Source organism: Dryobates pubescens, chromosome 4 (genome assembly GCF_014839835.1).
Source record: "Dryobates pubescens isolate bDryPub1 chromosome 4, bDryPub1.pri, whole genome shotgun sequence".
NCBI classification, from domain to species: domain Eukaryota; kingdom Metazoa; phylum Chordata; class Aves; order Piciformes; family Picidae; genus Dryobates; species Dryobates pubescens.
Genome location: NC_071615.1, coordinates 11,327,967 through 11,350,390, shown reverse-complemented (window position 1 = coordinate 11,350,390; position 22,424 = coordinate 11,327,967). Strand labels below are relative to the sequence as shown.

Here is a 22,424-nt window from a genome sequence, read left to right as displayed (position 1 = left end):
TCTTTGCGAGGGACTGCAGAGGTCTGGGGTCCATTAGTAACTTACCAAAGCAAACCCTGTTGAAGCCTCCAGTGAAAGGCTGCAGGATGGAGCTGTGGGGCAGCTCTGGCCAGACCTGCAGCCACCTCCAGGTAAGTGGAGGTGCAGCTCATCCCATGCCTCAGGCTGCCAGTCCCTCCACTACTTTGTTTTCAAATGTTTCCCCAAGATCCCAGTTCTGTGCTCCTGGGCTGCTTATAACACAAGCAGTCGGCAAATGCACCAATTAAGAAGCCTAATGAGCATCTGAGTCACTCTTCTCCACAAGCTCCCTTCACAGGGCTAGTAAGTAGTGATGGTGCTGAAGACCCTGCAGCTGGGACCAGCCCAGGGCAGATGGTCCTTGCTGGGAGTGTCTGAGGGGTCCAGGAGGGATTTTGCTCCAGCAGAGCTCCCGTTCTGGGCTCCCCACTATGACCTGCCCATTACCATAGAATGGTTTGGGTTGGAAGGGACCTGGAAGCTCATCCAGTTCCAACCACCTGCCATGGGCAGGGACACCTCCTACTAGCCCAGGTTGTTCAAGGCCTCATCCAACCTGGACTTGAACAGAGGGGCCATCCATGAGCTCCCTGGGCAACCTGTTCCAGTGTCTCCCCATCCTCACTCTCAGGAATTTCTTGCTAATCTCCAGTCTCAATCTCCCCTCTTCCAGCTGAAAGCCATTGCCTCTTGTCCTGTCACTACAAGTCCTTGTCAAAAGTCCCTCCCCAGCTCTCCTGGAGCCCCCTTCAGGTACTGGAAGGCTGCTCTAAGGTCTCCCTGGAGCCTTCTCTGGAGCACTCATGATACACTCACTAGCAGACACACTCCATCTTTGGGCAGGAGATCCAGAACAAGGCTGCTCCAAGAAGCTCACCCCAGGCACCAGAAGTTTTCCCCTGCACAGAGCAGCAGCAGAAGAGCTCCACTGGCCCCAGATGATGCAGCTCCTAAGGAGCCCCCCAGCTCCTGTGAAGCCCATGGCTTCTGGTGGGAGGTTAAACAAGACTCCAGTTCAGTGACACATCACACCAGGATCAGCTGCTTCCTAATGGCCTCCCTTCAGCACTCTGGCAACATCTCAGTGTTGAAAGTCACCTCTCCAGCTGCTCACAGACACCTTGGCAGGTCCAGGCTGATTCCTTCCCTGCCAGCCTGTGCCATCCGCAACCATGGCACCATACAGACAGCTGGCACGGCCCTACCAGGCAGCTCAAAGGGGGGGGGACACTCATACCCAGAACAAGAACAACTCCTACAGGTGCTGCTTCACAAAATCAGAGAAGGGGGGTGGGGGGAGTTGAAAGGGAGCTCTGGAGATCATCCAGTCCAGACCCCCTGCCAAGGCAGCATTGCCTAGAGAAGGTCACCCAGGAACACATCTGGGTGGGTTCTGAATGTCTCCAGAGATGGGCACTCCACGACCTCTCTGGGCATGAGAGGTGCTTCCCAAGAAGCTCTTACAGTTGGCTCTAGACTTGGCATTTCCCTGGGAGAGCTGTCTCGCTGTGACTGTCCTGGGACGCCCCTCTGCCCCCAGGGAGCAGACATGATCCCATCTTGGCACCTTTTGGGGCAAATGGCTTTTCTGAGCCACTCTTTCTGTGGTGCTCACCCTGTTGGTGCCCAGCCTCAGGGGGGTGCACAGGCACACACCCACACCCCATGCACCCCATGTCCCACCAGCCACTCTACAACACAAACCAGGGGAGGCAATGGGCTGGAGAGCAGGGTGGGGACTCCTCCAACCCCCTGCAGCTGGGGAGCCCCAACCCCGAGTACCCCCCACAGCCAGGGGAGCGGTGGCACACCCATGGGACACGGTTTTGCAGCTGCCCACAGCAGGCTCAAGGTGACCTACTCAGCCAAGTGACTTTTTGGTTTTGCCAAACTGGGCAGGTTTTATTGTTGTTTTCCCACCACTCTCCCAGCCACCACCCAAACCCCAGGGGCACGCAGCCCACGGCCCAGCCCCCCTCCCCCAGCCCAGCCCAGCTCCTCCACAAGGCGTCGCCTCCTTGGTTGTGCCCAGGCAGCAACTTGTGCCTCTGGCTGTGTTCAAGGGAGGGAATTCACTGCAACATCAGAGGTTAGTGAAACGCTGGCTAACTGCTACCAGTCACTGGAGGAATGCTGCTCCTGAGTCCGTTTCATAGCCTGAATTGCACCGAAAGGAAGGAGAAAGCAAGGAGGAAAGAAAGAAGCCCTTTCAAGACCACAGGAAATTGGAAAAGGATGATTTCTTCCAACCCAACATGACAAAAAATTGAGTTCCAAGCTATTTAATGCATGCACGAAACGCCAAAGAGAAAGCCGGCCCCAGCCCCTGCAGCCACCCACCGGGGAAGGGGCTGGCGCCACAAGGGCTCCAAACTCCCCATTTCCAGGCGGTTTCACCCCAATGTGCCTCCCGGGGGTGGGGGTTCTCGCGGCCAGGGCCACGGCCAGCAATTCCATGGACACACAGCTAAGGGAACACCGCGGTTATGAGCAACACGAAGGATGGAGACCTCGGGGAGCCACTCTCCCGGGTGGTGTTGGAAGCCCTGCTCAGTCTGTAGGGCACCACAGCCAGGGTCACAGCGCAGCCCCTGGCACGGGGGTGGGGGGTCCCGGTCCCAACGTGGGCGCGACAGCCCGGCCCGGCCGGCGGCATTTTGGGGGAGTGAAAAAAATCAGCCCCACAGGTAGGGGCAGGGCGAGCCATCTGGGTTTGTCCTTAAAAACAGGGTTGCAGGCGTCAGGAGGGCGGTGCCATGCAGCCCGCCAGCCCGGCCGTGCCCGCTCAGACCGGCGTGGTTCGTCTGTTGGCCGGGTTGTTGTGCAAAGCCTCCTTGAACTCTTTGGGGATGGAGTTGTGGACCTGTAAAAACCCGTGGTCCCGCTCCGAGTTGAGCAGCGTCCCCATGGTGACCTTGGAGGGATCCCTGGAGAGGGTGAACATGGAGATGTCGGTGGAGGGGATGGTGCCGAAGCCCTTGCTGATGGGCGACAAGTCCCGGGAGCGGGGCTCGGTGGAGCGGGAGCTGGAGCGCCGGCGGAAGCGGTAGCGGTAGGGCGGCAGGCGGGTGAAGGCGGTCCGCTTGAGCAGCTCCGAGTGCGACCTGGCGCGGATCTGGCGGTGCTTCTCGATGTACATGTGCACCGCCACCACCCCCACCACCTCGGCGATGATGAAGGACAGCGCCCCGAAGTAGAAGGACCAGCCGTAGGAGTAGCTCTTCTTGGAGTCGCTCTGCCCCGGGTCCCCCGCGTTGGCCGAGATGTAGACTATGATCCCAATGATGTTGCTGAGACCTTCGGGAGAGGAGGAGAGGGAGGGGAACTCGCTTGAGGGATTGTGCACTTGCAGCCCAGAAAGCCAATCACATCCTGGGCTGCAGCAAGAGAAGCACAGCTGGCAGGTTGAGGGAGGTGATTATCCCCCTCTGCTCCACTCTGGTGAGACCCCACCTGGAGTACTGCATCCAGTTCTGGAGCCCCTAGTACAGGGAGAACCTGGAGGTGCTGGAACATATCCAGAGAAGGGCCACGAGGGTGATCAGAGGGCTGGAGCTCCTCTCCTATGAGGACAGATTGAGAGAGCTGGGGCTGTTCAGTCTGGAGAAGAGAAGGCTCTGAGGAGACCTTCTTGTGGCCTTCCAGTATCTGAAGGGGGCTACAAGAAAGCTGGGGAGGGACTTTTGAGGGTGTCAGGGAGAGATAGGACTGGGGGGAATGGATAAAAAATAGCAATGGGTAGATTCAGTTGGATGTTAGGAAGTTCTTCCCCATGAGGGTGGTGAGAGACTGGCACAGGTTGCCCAGGGAGGTGGTGGAAGCCTCACCCCTGGAGGTTTTTGCAGCCAGGCTGGATGTGGCTGCAAGGAACCTGCTGTAGTGTGAGGTGTCCCTGCCCATGGCAGGGGGCTTGGAACTGGCTGAGCCTTGAGGTCCCTTCCAACCCTAACCATTCTATGATTGTGGGAGAGCAGAGAAAGTGCACAGGGTGGAGGAATCCATCCCTTCTCCTGCCAGTCACAACCCAGAGGGTGCCCAGGAGGGTGCCAGGGGCCACAGCCCCCATCCCCAGTTCCCATGGGGAACCAACTCTTGTGTCAACATGCTGGGACCAAACCCCATCCTAGGGCTCTGCTCTTGTCCCCATTCCCCACCCAGAGTGGATGAGTGGTCAGATTCACCGAAGGGGCAGGAGGCACACCACCATTTGCTTTAGAAAAGGAACATTTCAGCTCTGCAGAGCTGCTCACTGAGCAATGGACCCCAGGAACCTGTGGAAGGAGGGGACAGGCTCTGCTCAGTTGCACCCTGCGATAGGACAAGGGGCAACGTGAGGAGGAACTTCCTCACTGTGAGGGTCCCAGAGCCCTGGAGCAGGCTGCCCAGAGGGGTTGTGGAGTCTCCTTCTCTGGAGACTTTCAAGCCCCACCTGGATGTGTTCCTGTGTGACCTGAGCTGGATTCTATGGTCCTGCTCTTGGAGGGGGGGTTGGACTCGATGACCTTGGGAGGTCCCTTCCAACCCCTAACATCCTGTGAGCCTGTGAAGCTGGCTAGTGCTGGGCACTGTGGCTGTGGCTGCAGAACAGCCAACCCATAGGGCATACTGATGATCCCTCTGGCACAAGCCCTGCACATCCCTGGGAGCACAGGGGAGAGGGAATGACTCCATCTCCTGCCATTCCTGGTGGAACCTGAAGCCTTCCTGGGCCTGTGGGCAGGTTTTGGCTGCCAGCAGTTCTGTGGGGCTGTGCCGTGGGGCTGGAAGCAGCTGGAGTGCTCCTGGAGTTCCTTACTGAATCCATGATGCATTTTCCTGCCACTGTTTGCTCATCTGCACCAGCAGCTCCCGCAGCCAAGGAGGAAGAGCAATTTGTGTCTTTGTGGGGAGAAGAAAAACCACCAAGCAGAGCAGTTCCTCCAGACAAAGCCCTTGTCACGGCACAATCAGCAGGGGACAGAGCAATGACTAATCTAGAAGGAAGGGCCTCCAGAGAGTGGTTTTCCTTGCAGGACTGTGGCAGACTCTCTGCCAGGTCCTGGCTGCACCAGCGCCCAGCCCCGTGACCTGCTGCTTGGTGGTGACGGAGGGTAGAGCCCCTCCAAACCTGCTGCAGGCTCCTCCTGGGCTGCAGCACCCACATGGAGCCTGCTCAGGAGGAGCAGGGTGAAGCTGCTCAGCACCACAACCACTCACCAGAAGCCTCTGCCGGTTTTACCCCAGCCAGGAGGACTTTTCCATCAGCTCATGAACTTCAGAATCTGACAGCCCAGGAAGACCCACAACCCATCTCTAGCTCCCCTGTGTCCTCCCACACTCCTGCCCCGGGAGGCCCACCCTCTCCAGACCCTGGCAGGCAGCTCCTACCTGCAGAGACAAAGAAGATGCCCGCGCTGAGGATGACGTTGTGTTTGCTCTTGTAGAACTCGCTGGCCGCCACGCACAGGCCCCCGAAGAAGAGCAGACCCACACTGAGGATGGGGAAGATGCTGGATGCTCTCACTGCACCTGTGGGACAGGAATTGGGGTAGGGTGGGCCCCTGGCTGGGGATTCCCAGCACCTGCCAGCCAAAGCCAGCATCCAGATGGCATTATTGCAACGCTGCTCGTGGTCTCTCCCTATGATGTGTGGAGGATACCCAGCACCAGTCCTGCCAGGCATCCTCTGCTTGTCCCTGAGCTTGTTGGGGAGGGCTGGAGCACCTCTCCTGTGAGGACAGACTGAGGGAGTTGGGGCTGTTCAGTCTAGAGAAGAGAAGGCTTTGAGGAGACCTTCTTGTGACCTTCCAGTATCTGAAGGGGGCTACAAGAAAGCTGGGGAGGGACATTTCAGGCTGTCAGGAAGTGATAGGACTGGGGGGAATGGAACAAAAATAGCAATAGGTAGATTCAGTTGGATGTTAGGAAGAAGTTCTTCACTATGAGGGTGGTGAGACACTGGCACAGGTTGCCCAGGGAGGTGGTAGAAGCCTCATCCCTGGAGGTTTTTGCAGCCAGGCTGGTTGTGGCTGTGAGCAACCTGCTGTAGTGTGAGGTGTCCCTGCCCATGGCAGGGGGGTTGGAACTAGATGGTCCTTGAGGTCCCTTCCAACCCTGACAGTTCTATGATTCTATGCTCTGGAGCCCAGCAACCCCCTGTGTTCAGGCTTCCCCTTGCAGAAGCAGCTCAGGCCCTGCATTTCTTTCTTTCTTTCTTTTTTTTTCCCTTTCCTCCCAGACTATTTCAAGGAATTTTCCCTTCCAGCCTTGTCACACGCTCAGCACCAGCAACCTGCCTCCCCGTCGCCCAGCACACCACCCACAGGGCTGGGCTACGGACGTGACTCTGGAGCCTAGGACTGAAGAACTCCCCCTCTCCAGATCTCACCAGGCTGGCAAAGAACAGCACTGCCAACTGGGGGGGGGGGGGGGGTCGGGGACCTGTCACTCAGGTCCCCAAAGCATCAGAGCTGCTTCCAAAGTTAAGAACTGACCATCCTATACCTCAGGCTTGAGCAAGCTGGGCTGGTGGAAGGTCCCCGCCCATGGGAAGGGGTTGGACCTAGGTGATCTTTAAGGTTCCTTCCAACCCAAACCAGTCTGTGGTTCTATGGGTTCAACAAAAAGCCAAAAGCCATTTTCTGACACAGAGGAGGAACATTAGCAAATTTACCCAGGAGCCCAAGACCCTGAGCCCACCAGATGTGATGCCACAACCCCATGCTGGGCTCCATTCCCAGCGGGGTTCACCTCTGTATGCTCAGGCGTCCCTGATGGAGCTCTGCACAAAGAAGAGGCTTTTCTCCATGGCCTGTCAGATTTCAGCTTCCAAAATGACAGCCAAGAAGAATTAGTCCAGCAAATCACTGCCTGCTGCACCCAAAACACCCTGTGCCTGCCTGAGGCTCTCAGCCCTCCCTCCAGCAGGGCCTTGATTCCCAGCACAGAGCAGGGCGCAGCCCCATTAAAATGCCATGCTGGGGGCTCTAAAATAGACTCTGTGTGTTAAATGTGGGAGGGGGTGGGAGAAGAACTTCAACACTCATCTCCTGAAACTGCAAACCCACTCCAGTACAAACGTTCCCCTCTCACCCCAGCACATCAGCTGCTGGGATGAGCCATGGGGACGGCGAGTGCCACTGACACCGTTAGGGCAGCAGGATGCGGCCACGCTCAGGTAACCCAGAGGGTCAGCACTGCTGTGCTGGGAGCTTGGGGAGCTGTGCCCCCAGTCTGGTGCTGGAGGACAGGCTGTGGGGGGGACAGGCAGCTGTGCCATGCTGCAGGCAGGCAGACTCACGGAGGAGGTACTCAGCTGTGTCCTGCTCGTAATCCGCATCCTCGGGGAAGTGGTCGATTTTCTTGCACACTCCTCGGAAGGTTCCTGGGGAGACACAAACCAGGAAGCCTTGGAATCAGGGAACTGTTTGAGAGCATTGAGTCCAACCATCAACCCAACACCACCATGGCCACTGAACCATGTCCCCAGGTGCCATGGCCACACATTTCTGGAACCCCTCCAGGGATGGGGACTCCACCACCTCCCTGGGCAGCCTGTTCCAATCCCTGACCACTCTTGCAGCAAAGACATTTTTCCTCATCTCCAACCTAACCCTCCCCTGGCACCATTCCAGGCCATTTCCTCTCCTTCTATCACCTGATACCAGGGGGAAGAGACCTAACCCTAACCCATCACCTCCCTGTTCCAGTCCCTAACTACTCCTGCAGCAAAGGAAGGTCTCCTAATCTCCTGTCATGGATTTGTTGTGACAGGAGCTGTCAGGGCTGGCACAGCATCTTCCAAGATGGGATTTTGGTGTTTTGGTGGTGCAGATTAGTTCCCAAAACGTTTCTGGCCCTCTTATCCCTTCCTGCCACTTCTGAGCCTGGTGTCATGCCTGAGATACAAGCAGAGACCAAAGGAGGTAGGAAGTCCCCCAGAAGCTCTGTCCATGCTCCGTGCCCAGCCTGCTCTCGCGCCTCCCCACAGCGCACCCAGCAGCGGCCACGGACGAGCACCCAGCACCACGGGTGGGCAACGCAGTTGAGCTTGGCGTGGGCAGGAGTGCCACCTGCACCACAGCATGGTCCCACCAGGATCTCCCAGCCCTCTGCATGTGCCTCCTTTTGCTGCCTGCTCGCGGGCCCCCACAGCACGACTCGGGAGCGGGGGCGAGAGCAGCCCTGCCGCAGTGGGCGCCGGCAGCGCCGCCTGGAAGGCCTGCAGAAAAAGGCAGATGCTCTGGCATCTGCTGGCCTCCCACTTAGCATTGGGGGGGGAAAAGGCTTTTTCTGTGAGGTTTCTTTTCCGTCCCTCCTGCCTCTGAAGCAAAACAAATGCATTTCACTGTTAAACGCCAGCCTCTTTGCTTTGGCTTCTCCTCGCCGTGCGCTTGGCTCAGCTCCTCTGCCGAAGCCCTGCAGCGGTGCCATGAGAGGAGCAAGCCAGGGACGAGCACAGGTTATGTCCTGGGGACTCAGTTACGCGCTGCAAGATGTGGAGACAAGGTGGGAACGGGGCAGAAGAGCCGCGGCCGCGGCAGGGGAGAGCCACATGGCTCAGACGTGTCCATGGACCGGCCTGGGGGAGGGGCTGGCTGTGAACAGGCTCTGGCTGCCTCTGCTCCTCCAGCCAGCAGCCTGGTCCCTGGGCTGCTGCTGACAGAAATTAAAGGCATTAAAAACCAATATCAAAATCTTGGCTATGCTCATTGCACTGAGAGCACCACAGCATTGTTTGGGTTGGAAAAGTCCTCTAAGATCATCCAGTCCAACCATCAACCCAGCACCACCATGGCCACTAAACCATGGCCCCAAGTGCCATGGCCACAGGTTTCTGGAACCCCTCAGGGATGGGGACTCCACCACCTCCCTGGGCAGACTGTTCCAATCCCTGACCACTCTTGCAGCAAAGAAATTTTTCCTCATCTCCAACCTAACCCTCCCCTGGCACAATTTTAGGCCATTTCCTCTCATTCTGCCACCTGATACCAGGGAGAAGAGACCTAATCCTAACCCTGACCCATCACCTCCCTGGGCAGCCTGTTCCAGTCCCTAGCTACTCCTGCAGCAAAGGAATGTCTCCTCATCTCCTGTCACGGATTTGTTGTGACTGATGCAGCCTGCCAGCTCCTGTGGGCACTGTGAGCTGCTCCTGGTGGCAGCATGCCAGGACACCCAGCACCATGCTCCACAGCTGCAGGGGACAGCTCAGAGCTCAGCTAGTGCCATGGGGCTGGATAGGAACACAGCTCCTCAGGGCAGCTGCTTCTGCCTGCAGCATTCACAGGGGGCCCTTCTTCAATGCAAGCAGCAAATGCCAGGGCAGGAGCAGGAGCAGAGCCTCCTTGCTGGTGCCAACCAACACTTGGTGTTAGCATGGGGAAACTGAGGCACAGAGCAGAACTGCTCCAGAATGGGAAGCAGAGGTGTTAACAATTCTCACACCATCTCCCCATAGGACATGTCACCAATGCTGGAGAACATGGTCAGGTCATGCTGGCTCTGGCTCTTCTCCCGTGGGATCAGAAGGGATGTGCCACCCAGGGACAAGGCTCCAGGCAAGAGAAGCCAACGTGCCTGGTGTCCCACTGCCAGCCTATGCTCTGGCTACGGGCTTGGGGGAGCTGAGCATCGTGACAGGCATCAATTAAAGCCTGGAGATGAAGCTCTGGAGGTGGGAAGCTGTCATCTGAGCAGGAGACACGGCACTGAGGGAGAACCGCCTGCTGCCGGCACCTGGGGAGCTGCGGGCAAAGGGGAGGCTGAAAACAGGCCCCAGGAATGGGGCTGGGGAGGCACCGGGCACCTGAGGATGGCAGGAGCACAGCAGCTGCATGGCACAGTCCCCATTCTCCTCCTCCTCTCAGCTTTTGGATTTCCACCTTCCTTCTCCAACCTTCTGCTTGTCCCTACCAACATGCCCCCCAGATCTGCCCCCCAACATTCATCCCTTTGCTCTCCAGCCATCAGGCAGTGGCACCAGCCAGTGGAGCCATGACAACCTGCAGCACCCCAAAGCTACCCCCTGAAGGATCCAGAAGGTTGTACAGAGCCAGCATGTGCCTGGATGCACCTAGTCCTCCTGGACACATCTCCAGTGTCACCCCAAGGGGGGTGGGACAGCACTGAGGGTTCCATCTCCAGCTGGTCCCTCAACATCTTGGTCCTTTCTCTGCACCACAGCCCCAGCCTGCTCTGGTGGGGCAGATCTTCCCTCTTCTGCTGTTAACAGCTGCATAGTCAGAGACCCCCCATGCAGGACCCACAGAAGCTTCTCCAGCAGCACCATGACAGCCCAGGAACATCTTCCTTTGCAGCAGCCTCCCTCCTAAGACCATGGGGCCAGCGCTCATCGTCTGGTTAATGAAAGGAAACTTTCCCTTGATGCCACCTGGGAGCAGAGCCTGGAGCTTGAGGCAGCCCATCAGCACAGCCTGCATGCCAGGATGCTAATTTCCTTGGGTCTGATCTCATTGAAGTTCTCAGAGGCTCCTTATGCTGCTGAGCCTCCACCAAAACCCAGGGCAGGGCCAGCACCCTCTGCAAGCCAGGACCCCTAAGGGCCTAATTTCTGGCATACAATGCCTAAGGTAAATCTGTGAGTGTGGAGAGCAAGGACAAGCCTTGGAGCAGGAGGCAGCTGCAAGCACAGGGGTGCTCTGTTTGGATGCAGATAATCCATGCCCATGCAGGGCTGGGGTGCAGAGCTGAGCTGGGCTGTGATGATCATCCATCCATCCATCCATCCATCAGGATCTCACACAGCCACGTTGCATCTGCTCTGCTCCACCAGTATCCACAATCCCTCTCCTTCCCTCAGCCTTGCCTGTCCCACCCAAAGGCCTCCTTTGCAGCAGGAATGAGACAAAACTGAACAATAATATAATAAAAGGGGAGAAAAAACCCCCTCGAGTGATTTTCCTTGGGCAGGGCAGAGCCTTTGCTCAGAGCTGCTGTTGCAATACCAACTCCCTCCCCACTGCCCACGGCAGCCCAGCAGGCATGGCCAAGGCAGGAGCAGGGAAGCATCCCGGCGTCACCAACGCCTGCAGAGGGCACCGTGTCCCTGTGGGCAGGAGAGCCCCAGCTGCTTGGTGCCGGGGGATGTGGACAGCAGCAGCGCTGGGTTCCTGCCACGCTCCTCTCTCTCCAGCCCTTCGCCTGGCACCGTGCAGGGGGTTTAACCAAATCTGCCCCCCCCCCGCGGCCAAGGGAGCCCCCTGCCGAGGCGGGACAGGCAGGGCAGCAGCAGCTCTGCCGCACCCATTCCAGGCTCTGACATTTATTTTGGCTCCTTCCCTCCCTCTGTTCATTAACTGATGCTCGTTGCCATGGCGACCGCTGAGTCACCTGACACCCAACGTCCCAGCCTCCAAACAAAGGCCACACCGAAGGCCCTCCCTCAGCCCCCAGGACTGCTCCCTCAGCCGTGCCCCGGGCAGGACAAGGCTCTGGGGAAGGCTGGGGTGGCTGCTCCTGGCCCTGCCTGGGGGCCTGCACCCTGAGCAGCCAGGGTGCACAGCCTCACACCCCACACGTCCCACGGCACCTCCTGAGCCGTTCCTGTCCCCCTGTGACAGCAGATGCCACTTTGGGCTTTGCTCTGCTGGTGTTGCATCCCAGCCTGGGAAATGCAGCACCACACAGAATCATGGCAAGGTTTGGGTTGGAAGGGGCTCTAAAGATTATCTAGTACCACCTCCCTGCCATGGACATCATCAGCATGGGCAGGAGGGAAGAAGATTTTGCCTGAGCCCTCAAACCCTGCAGCCTGCCCCAACCTTTCCTTAGCAAGGCTGATGCCACATCACCTGCTCCAGGCTGCTCTGACCCCGGCCAGCACTGAGGCCACTGCTGTGAGCTGGGGCACAAGATGCCCCTGGCACCCACAGCTCCAGCTGGCTGTATGCAGGAGCCAGCTGGGGAGGACTGGGCAGGATGGGACTCCCTGGGGTGCTTTCCTGCCTTGCAAGCTCAGCTGCTTGCTCCTGGCACCCACTGCCCCAGCTCCTGCTCACACCTTGTCTGGGTGGCACTGTGCCACTCACCAGAGTTCTGCTGTGAGTCTTGCTGGGCACAGCATCTCATGCTGGATGGGTTGAAGAGGACAGGGGCTGCTGCTGGTGCTCCAGCTCTTCTCCTTTAGAAGAAGGAAGGGCAAGAGCTCCCAGCAGCTAGGAGCTTCTGGTTCCAACACATCCCAGCCTGCTCATGGTAACTCCCCAGCTGATGACTCCTGAGCATGACTCACTGCACCTTGGTTTAATTCATCTGCTCAGCCTGGTAGTGCTCCAGAGAGCAGCTTCTGCTGCTACCATTCCCATCCCAGCTCAGCCTGGTAGTGCTCCAGAGAGCAGCTCCTGCTGCTGCCATTCCCATCCCAGCTCAGCCTGGGAGTCCTGCAGAGAGCAGCTCCTGCTGCTGCCATTCCCATCCCAGCTCAGCCTAGGAGTCCTGCAGAGAGCAGCTCCTGCTGCTGCCATTCCCATCCCAGCTCAGCCTGGGAGTGCTCCAGAGAGCAGCTCCTGCTGCTGCCATTCCCATCCCAGCTCAGCCTGGTAGTGCTCCAGAGAGCAGCTCCTGCTGCTGCCATTCCCATCCCAGCTCAGCCTGGGAGTCCTGCAGCGAGCAGCTCCTGCTGCTGCCATTCCCATCCCAGCTCAGCCTGGGAGTCCTGCAGAGAGCAGCTCCTGCTGCTGCCATTCCCATCCCAGCTCAGCCTGGGACTGCTCCAGGGAAGCAGCTCCTGCTGCTGCCATTCCCATCCCAGCTCAGCCTGGGACTGCTGCAGAGAGCAGCTCCTGCTGCTGCCATTCCCATCCCAGCTCAGCCTGGGAGTCCTGCAGAGAGCAGCTCCTGCTGCTGCCATTCCCATCCCAGCTCAGCCTGGTAGTGCTCCAGAGAGCAGCTCCTGCTGCTGCCATTCCCATCCCAGCTCAGCCTGGGACTGCTGCAGAGAGCAGCTCCTGCTGCTGCCATTCCCATCCCAGCTCAGCCTGGGAGTCCTGCAGAGAGCAGCTCCTGCTGCTGCCTTTCCCATCCCAGCTCAGCCTGGTAGTGCTCCAGAGAGCAGCTCCTGCTGCTGCCATTCCCATCCCAGCTCAGCCTGGGAGTCCTGCAGAGAGCAGCTCCTGCTGCTGCCATTCCCATCCCAGCTCAGCCTGGTAGTGCTCCAGAGAGCAGCTCCTGCTGCTGCCATTCCCATCCCAGCTCAGCCTGGGAGTCCTGCAGCGAGCAGCTCCTGCTGCTGCCATTCCCATCCCAGCTCAGCCTGGGACTGCTCCAGGGAAGCAGCTCCTGCTGCTGCCATTCTCATCCCTGCTCAGCATCTCTGTGCTGGAGCTGGGGATTTTCTCTCCTCAGCATCCAACTCAGCCTCTTGCTGCCCTTCCCTGCCCACAGCCCTACATGGCAGCTGGCAGCTCATACAGACCCTCTCTGGAGCATTCCATGTCCCTGGCATGGGGCAGCTTCACCCTTCTTGTTCTGTACCGCAGAGCCAGACCTGCTTGGGGAAGAGAGGAGCAGCCCCTAGGGATCAGCACTTGGAAGCCCAATAAATCATCCAACATCAAATGATGCAAGTTCCTGGGTAAGACACCCCAAACCAGTTGGAAACAGGAGTCCTGGGAACCAGCCATGTCCTCCCCACAGGGATGCTCACAGCAGCACAGGGCCATCTGAAGTCCTTCAAACACTCACTGTGCGGCGTGGCACCACGCTCCCTACCCTCTATTTAAATCTCTGCCAGGCAGCTGAGCACTTGAGCAGCTCCTGACCCTGTGGGTGCAGCCCCAGCACCTTCCACACTGATCACTGAGCTGCTCCCATGCCAAGGAGCAGCTGCAAGGACCCAGCCAGGAGCTGAACGGCCCTGCAGGAAGCCTGTTCCTGCCTCTCCTGCCCTGTGTGGCAGGGTCAGTGTGAGCAACCACAGCTCTGCCATCAGCTCCCTCCTCATTCTTCACAGCTGCCACAGGCTCTTGGCCAGCAGCAGATTCATAGGATCACAGAACTGAGAAGGACATCTTGAGATGCTGGAATTGAACCCTTACCCCAGCACTGCCAGGTCACCACCAAGCCATGGCCCTCAGCACCACAGCTCCATGGCTTTGGAACCGCTCCAGGGAAGAGGACTCCACCACTGCCCTGGGCAGGCTGGGCCAGGGCTTGGCAACTCTTCCAGCAAAGAATTTTTTTCTTATGTCCAACCTAAACCTCCCCTGAGCAACTTGAGGCCATTTCCTCTTGTCCTGTTGCCTATTCCTTGAGACAAGAGATCAACTCCCACCTGGCTCCAGCCTCCTTTCAGGGAGTTGTAGAGAGCCAGAAGCAGCCTCAGGCTCCTTTTCTCCAGGCTGAACACCCACCAGGTCCCTCAGCTGCTCCTCCCCAGCCCTGCTCTCCAGACCCTTTCCCAGCTTTGTTACCCTTCTCTGGACCTGCTCCAGCCCCTCAATGTCCTTCTTGGAGTGAAGGACCCAAAACTGAACCAAATATTCAAGGTCCATGCTCTGCACCAGTCTCAGTGAGCTTCAGCCCAAGCTCTTGATTTAATGTTCCCACTTTAATGTCAGGGCACCCCAGGTGTCCTCAGGCACTATGGGGAAGCCCTCTTCAGCTGCCAAATGCTGCAGGACATCTTCCATGTGGCCATGGCAGTGCCAGTGCTGGCAGTGCAGTGCCTGCAGGACTGTCCCTGCCCAACAGCTGCAGGCTTCCTGCAGCTGGCACAGCTCAGAGGCCCTCAGGGCTTTACTCAGAAGCCATGACCCCACAGAGCACATTCTGCTCTCACTGCTTTTGGAGACAAATCTCTGGGCATGGTGCCCAACGTGGGGACAAGATCCAGCCTGGAATATCCCATTCCTGGCACGTCTTCCCTTAAGGGGAAACTCTCCTGCAGTGGGGCTGCTGTGGAGCCCTGCAGCAGGCTGCCCAGAGAGGTTGTGGAGCCTCCTGTGCTGGAGAGCTTCCAACTCCCCTTGGCCATTGTGATCCTGGGCAAGGTGCTGTGGGTGCCCTGCTTGGGCAGGGGGGTGGGAGTGGATGAGCTCCAGAGCCCCTTCCAACATAGTGATTCTATGATCCCCTCCCTCCCATGGTGCTGGTTTCCATCCCACTCTCCATGCTCCATGCCTCCACCTCTCTCATCTCCATGGGATCAGAGCACCCAGAACCCACAGGGTACATAAGAGGACCAGGGGCTTCCCTTGCCAAGGGGCTGCCCCAGGCAGGGACACAGCCGCTGCCAGCAGGGTTTGCTGGCTGCTGCTCTGCTTTGTTCCTGTTTTGATGCCTGTGCTCTGAGCTGCACTCACTGCAGAATGCAAAGGCAATTAATTGATCTGAGCTGGGGCTTCCTCCTCCAAAAGGCCTTTCCCCAGGGAGGGGGTGAGGGAAGCAGGAGTCTCGTGATGGTGGAAGCAGGGCTGGGAACATCGATCCCAACCCACAGAGCCGCAGCCTAAAGAGCTCCAGTGCCAGAGTTAACATCTCATTACTTCCCTTCCAGTGGAACAGTTTTCCAGGGGCTGCTCTGGCTGCTGCTGCTCACTCTGCACACTGAGGCACTTCAATGAGACCAAAATTCCTTCCTCTCCTCGCTCTGGTTGGCTTAGCCTGGAGAATCCCAGGGCAAGGTCACATTTCAGCCCTCAGCGCTCTGCAGCTGCCAGTAAATTGAAGTGAGTTATCTCCTGAGCTGTGGCTTACAGTAATGGGCTTCCTAGAGATGTCTCATCACACCCAATCCCTTTGGAGAAGTGGGGGGGGTCATTATGGTTCAAGCTCTCTCAAAATGAGAGCCACAGGTCTAGGCTGAGCTGGGGGCAGGAGCTGGGGGCAGGAGCCTGCAGCACATCCCCAGAGCCGCTCAGGCTCTGCACTCCCTTGAGTAACAAGAGCAGGATACCTAAATATCTCCAAGGAATTAAAACTTCAGGGCTCATCTTTTTTTACCTCCCACCCACCTCCCAGATGCTTGGAGAGATGGAAAAAAATAAATATATAAAGTCATCTTTACTCCTTCCCCAGCTCCAGGCTCTGCAAGGGATCCTGAGGCTCTTTGCACAAGGTCCCTGTGGTGACTGCAAAGCTCCAGGGTGTCAGGTCCATGTCAGACCTAGCTGTCACCCACTGAGCCATGGCCACCACATAGGCTCTGCTCAGCTGGCACGGAGCAGCAGCTCTGTCCCATGTCCCCAGGAAGGGCTGCCGGGGTCCTGGCCGCCCTCCAGCATCTTGTTCACCTCCCACATCGCAAAGTCTATGACACAGCAAAGTCCCAAACACCACAAACAGCTTAGAACAGCATCAGGGAAAGTTGTTGGGATGGATTTGGCCACCCCAGGCCCGTGGACACCCCAGATCCACAACGCAGAGGACCCCAGCAAGCCAAGGATGCTGCCCGACACAGCTGCCATCCCAAAGCCAGGGGACCCAGAGGCAAGAGAAGAGTCCTCACCATCCAACTGCCTTGTGACCCTCCAGCCACACCACTGCCACCACTCCTCATGCATCTCTCTGCTGAAGCTCCACTGGAGAGCAGCTCACTGAAGGCAAAGCTCTGTGGATAGAGTCCCTGCTCCGTGTCACTCCCCACAGCAGATGGGTGCTGGGCTCCCCACCACCAGCTAGCAGGACCAATCCTCCTCCTCAGGACTGAGTCCTCCTCCTCCTCCTCCCAGCACATCCCCATCACCCAGCAGCCCCTCACCAGCTGCCCAGGGTGGTGCTGGTGGAATCTGGCTGCCTCTCCACTTCGCACTCTCTCCCCCTCTCTGTGGTGGCGGTTGGTGGCAGAGCAGAGTCACCTACACAGACTTGCCTTTGCTGGAGGATTGTCTTCCTGTTGTTAAAAAGAACCCCAGCAAAACAAAACAACCCCCAAAGCCCAACCAATCAAACAGACAAAACCTCACAACCCCCAAACAAACAGTGTGTGTGTGGGAAAAGCCAACTCAAATGAAATGAGTGCAGGGGGAGGAGGAGGAGGAGGTGGCAGAGGTGGGCTCTGTGGTGCTGGCTGGACACAGAGGCCACACAAATTCACGGTGGAACACAGACAACAGTGCAAGAACCCAGCCCCCTGAGCATCCCCAGCACCCAGAGCATCCCCAGCACCCAGCTGCCTGTGATGGGCATCCTCACAGGGGACCCTGTGATAGGACCAGGGGCAATACATACAAACTACAGCACAGGAGGTTCCACCTCAACATCAGGGGGTGCCCAGGAGGGTGCCAGGGGCCACAGCCCCCATCCCCAGCTCCCATGGGGAATCAACTCTTGTGTCAACATGCTGGGACCAAACCCCATCCTAGGGCTCTGCTCTTGTCCCCATTCCCCACCCATCTTCATGTGCACCCAGAGTGGATGTGTGCTCAGGTTCACCAAAGGGGCAGGAGGCACACCATTTGCTTTAGAGAAGGAACATTTCAGCTCTGCAGAGCTGCTCACTGAGCAATGGACCCCAGGAACCTGTGGAAGGAGGGGACAGGCTCTGCTCAGTTGCACCCTGTGATAGGACAAGGGGCAACGTGAGGAGGAACTTCCTCTCTGTGAGGGTCCCAGAGCACTGCAGCAGGCTGCCCAGAGGGGTTGTGGAGTCTCCTTCTCTGGAGACTTTCAAGCCCCACCTGGATGTGTTCCTGTGTGACCTGAGCTGGATTCTATGGTCCTGCTCTTGGAGGGGGGGTTGGACTCGATGACCTTGGGAGGTCCCTTCCAACCCCTAACATCCTGTGAGCCTGCGAAGCTGGCTAGTGCTGGGCACTGTGGCTGTGGCTGCAGAACAGCCAACCCATAGGGCATACTGATGATCTTACACAGAATCAACCAGGTTGGAAAAGACCTTTGAGATCATCAGGTCCAACCCATCACCCGACACCATCCCTCTGGCACAAACCCTTGGGAGGTGCCTTCCAACCCCTGACCTTCAGGGTGGTCATGGGCACAGCCCAGGCACACACAGCCCTGGGAGGACTGGGAGCTCCTGCCAGTTTGAGGTGCCAGTGATGGGTGGGTGTCACCGAGTCTTTCCCTCCCTCAGCACTGCTAAAAGGGAGGGGTGGGGGGAGAGGGAAATACACCCAAAAAACCAACACCCAACTAATAAAAAGGTAAGAAAAAAACCCTCTCTGGATTTTGACAGTGACTCATCATCTCCCATTCTGGAATCTGTGGGGTTGGTGCAACCTACACAAGGCAGCTCAGAAAGGCAAAACAATTCTGAATAATAGGGGAGGTGGTGGGGGGGAAGAGAGGAGGGGGGGGGAAATAAAGTTTGAAGATGAGAGGTAATTTCCAGCACTTGGCTCCAAGGGCTCAGCTTTGTTTTACCTCTTTATTAAAGCAATCCAGGGAAGGCAGTGGAGCTGCCTTCCAGGGGCTCTCCCCCTCCCCTCCTCTCCTCTCCTCCCCTGCCTTCCTTCCTTCCTTCCTTCCCTCCTTCCTCATCGGTGGAGCTCATGGCAGGGGAACACCCAACTGCAATCCCAGCTCCTGGGAAAATGCCAGGCTCTTCCAGCTGGCCAGCATGGGATGGGAAGGAGCAGGGGGAGGGGAGGGTGGTGTCTTCCTAGGGGGGGAAGCCAACGTGCACGCATGTGGCCACTGCCCATCACTGTCCCCATGCCATGGAGGGGATCAGCAGCACTCTGGTTTCCCTGCTGGGAGCTCTGGGATGGGGCTTGCACCTCCTTGGGTCTGAGGCAACTGCTCCATGTTTTCTCTTTTAAGGGTGGGTGAAGATTGATTGCTGTTTCCAGAGGTAATTGGCATTCCCCTGCCAGCGAGAGGAAGGCTGCAGCAGCCCAGCTCAGCCTCAGCAAACCATGTGCTAGAAATTAATGAGCTTCACTGGCTGAGTTGATCCATTCAAATGAAGACAATTCTACTCACTTTAATAAAGAGAGAGATAACAAGACAGCCTGCTGCTTGTTTGGCTGCTTGTGGGCATCAGTGGCCAAAGGAGGAGCCCTGGCTGAGCATCCCTCTGCCCCAGGGCTGGGACCTCCCCTGCACAGGCAGAGCCAGGGTAGGATCCTGCTCATTAAAGGATCTCTCCTTTAATAAGCAGTTTGGATTCACTTAGAATCATAGAATTACTCTGGTTGGAAGATCTAAGCTCACTGAGTCCAACCATCAACCCAAGACCACTGTGGCCATCAAACCATGTCCCAAAGCACCATGGCCACCTGAGCTGACAGGAGCTTCTGGGAAGGATTTTGCCTCCCAGCCTCCCCTCCAGCTCTCAGTAACAGGGGCAGCCAGCTCAGCTCCAGAAGGTTCCAGGGTCACAAAGCCTCCTGCTAGCAGGACATGGCAATGTGGGCCTGTCCCCAGCCTGTCCCCACAGCCCAGAGCAGCTGGAGATGGATTTGAGAGTAAAGATTTTATTATTGCTTTTTATGCCCTCAGCAAATTGTCCTCTGAGAGCATTTCTGCCTGCCCTGCAATGGCTCCACTTTAAACGTGTTGAAATCCCTGCCCCTTGCTGTTTCTTGTGTTTGGACACAACTTCATCAGCAACTCAGCAGAGATGAGGTCTTGTTCTCCCCTTTGCTCTTTCATTATATCTTTTTGATGTCCTCTTCACTGCTGCTGCATCTCTACCATGCCTGCAGCACTCCATCACCCTTCTCTGGTCACTGAACAACCTCATAGATCAGACCTGGGACACAGGACTAAACCCAGGACTTGTGTCCCTTGTCTGGCTTCTGAGTAGCTCCTCCAAAAAGCAACAGTGCATCTACAGACTCCATTTCTGTGCCATTTTGTTCTCCAAGGCTAGAGCTCACTGCTTGCACAGTGATGGTCTCCCCAGCACTGGTGGAGTAACTTCATAGAATCGTCAGGGTTGGAAGGGACCTCAAGGCTCAGCCAGTTCCAACCCCCCTGCCATGGGCAGGGACACCTCACACTACAGCAGGTTGCTCACAGCCACAACCAGCCTGGCCTTAAAAACCTCCAAGGATGAGACTTCCATCACCTCCCTGGGCAACCTGTGCCAGTCTCTCACCACCCTCACAGGGAAGAACTTTTTCCTAACATCCAATCTGAATCTACCCATCTCTGGCTTTGTTCCATCCCCCCAGTCCTATCACTCCCTGACACCCTCAAAAGTCCCTCCCCAGCTTTCTTGTAGCCCCCTTCAGGTACTGGAAGGCCACAATAAGGTCACCTCAGAGCTTTCTCTTCTCCAGACTGAACAGCCCCAACTCTCTCAATCTGTCCTCATAGGAGAGGTATTAAACTGGCAGAAAAAGAAGAGGAGGAAACCAGGAGCCAAACAAGTCCTCTTCAGCACAACATCAAGATGGTGACAGCAAGACTCACAGAGAAAGCAAAAGAGCAGCAGTTCAGAAGCTTGTGGATTCCAGCACAAGTTAGGAGAAGGAACAGAAGAATCCAGAAGGACCCACCTGGAGTGAGTTTAATCCACACATCCCTACAGCCAGAATGATGAAAAATGCTAAAACCTACCCAGAAGGGACCAGGGGGAAACAGCAAAGGCTCAGGATGTTAAGAAACAAGGCATTAGGAACAGTTTCTTTACTGGAATTGTGGTTAGGCACTGGAACAGGCTGCCCAGGGAGGTGGTGGAGTCCCCATCCCTGGAGGTGTTCAAGAAACCTGTGGCCATGGCACCTGGGGACATGGTTTGGTGGCCATGGTGGTGTTGGGTTGATGGCTGCACTCAGTCTTGGAGGGCTTTTCTGACCCAAACCATTCTATGAGCCTAAGAGTGTAATAACTTGGGATCTCACAGACTTGTCAGGGTTGGAAGGGACCTCAGGGACCGTCCAGGTCTAACCCCCCATGCCATGGGCAGGGACACCTCACACTAGATCAGGCTGTCCACATCCAACCTGACCTTAAATACTTCCAGGGATGAGGCTTCCACCACCTCTTTAGGCAGCCTGTTCCAGTGCCTCACCACCCTCACGGGGAAGAGCTTCTTCCTGACATCTAATCTAAATCTCCCCTCCTCTAGCTTGGATCCATTCCCCCTCATCCTACCCCTACCCAACACCCTAGTTGAGCAAGTCACCAGCAACTCACACAAAGTCAGTCTGCAGGCACAGGCAGCTCTGGTGTCCCCTCCAAACCCCAAGCCGTGGCCAGGGGCTGCCCCAGCCGCTGGCTATGCCGAGGAGGAGCGAGAGCTGTGTTCTGAGGGGCGGTTTCGCTTCACACCAGTATTACAAAGGCCTCTGAATTGCTAAAAACCTATAAATGCCAATTTCCCAGCTCTGAAGCGTGGCTCCCAGCGCAGGGAGAGCTATTTTAGACTCTGTGTTGACAGCTGAAGGGGAATGGATCACAGCATTAAGAACTAGTCGCTGCTCAAGCCCGAGCAATCACGACTTGATTACGCTTCTCATGGGCAAACAGAGGCCAGCCCACGGCACCCCTGCTTCCAAAGGTTAATTCACAGAGCAGGAAACAATGATGAGCCAAATCAGTTAGGAGAAGGGATTAAAGCATCAAAAGCATTGGCTGAATAGAAGAATGATTCGAGTGGTTTTATCCCCAGCCTCATCCCTGCACCGGGGAGCTTGCAGCAGTTTGAAACCCACCTGGTTAATATGTAAACAGTGATAAAAATAAACCCCAGCCCAGCCACAAGAAGAAAGGAGATTTCATAACTCAGAATAGAAATCAGCAACCCTAAAGCACTGAGTAAGGACACAAACAAGCAGCAGAAAAGCCGTCAGGACCAGCTTGCTCTGGCTGCAGCAGGAGGAATAGCAGCAGCAGAAGGGAGCAATGCCTGCCACCAAACACAGGACAGAAGCGTTGGGCACAGGCTGGGGGAAGGATAAAGAGCTGCTGATAGAGCCCAGACATCTCACACTCAGCCTGGCCACATCCCAGAGCTCAGGGAGCTGCTGGACACTGGGCATTAGGAACAATTTCTTTGCAGTGAGAGGGGTGCCCTCTGATCCCTCTCTGATCCTATGGAGGAGCCAACTGAGAAGTAACAGCGATGCTTGATGCCTTGGGAAGGTCTGGAGAAGGTTGAGGCTGGAGGCTGAGGGCTGCCATCCTCTCTGAGCTCCAGCATGCCCCAACCTGCTGAAGGACCATGCTGCTGCATCCCTTCCCTCACCCCAGCCTCCCTTCCCCCACTCCATGGCACCTGATGGCACAAATGGGGACTTGGAACAAGGGGACAGAGCATGGACGCTCCTCCTCACTGCAGGGGGGGGTTGGACAAGGTGACCTTCAAGGGTCCCTTCCAACCCAATGCAATCTGTGACTCTGTGACACAGAGAACATGGCAATTGGGCACCAAATTTGCTTTGGTTCAGCCAATGCCAGGCTGCAGGAGTGCTGGTGGCAGGGGGCTTGGTACCAGCACGGGGGGCTTGGTGCCAGCAAGCACAGGTGATGGTGAGTGTGACAGCCAGAAGAGC

At 57.0% G+C, this 22,424-nt stretch overlaps 1 protein-coding gene across 1 annotated transcript in view; it reads right to left on the bottom strand.

The window, feature by feature from the left end:
* Positions 1 to 2,005: 2,005 nt before the first annotated feature.
* Positions 2,006 to 22,424, bottom strand: part of CACNG3 (calcium voltage-gated channel auxiliary subunit gamma 3) — a 36,573-nt gene continuing 16,154 nt past the window's right edge. Inside the window, exons 3-5 of the mRNA XM_054180550.1 lie at positions 7,301 to 7,384; positions 5,389 to 5,529; positions 2,006 to 3,318 (exon numbers count right to left, since the gene is read on the bottom strand). Of these exons, the coding sequence (XP_054036525.1) occupies positions 2,807 to 3,318; positions 5,389 to 5,529; positions 7,301 to 7,384 (737 nt within the window). The 3' untranslated portion in view covers positions 2,006 to 2,806. The remainder of the gene's footprint in view (positions 3,319 to 5,388; positions 5,530 to 7,300; positions 7,385 to 22,424) is intronic.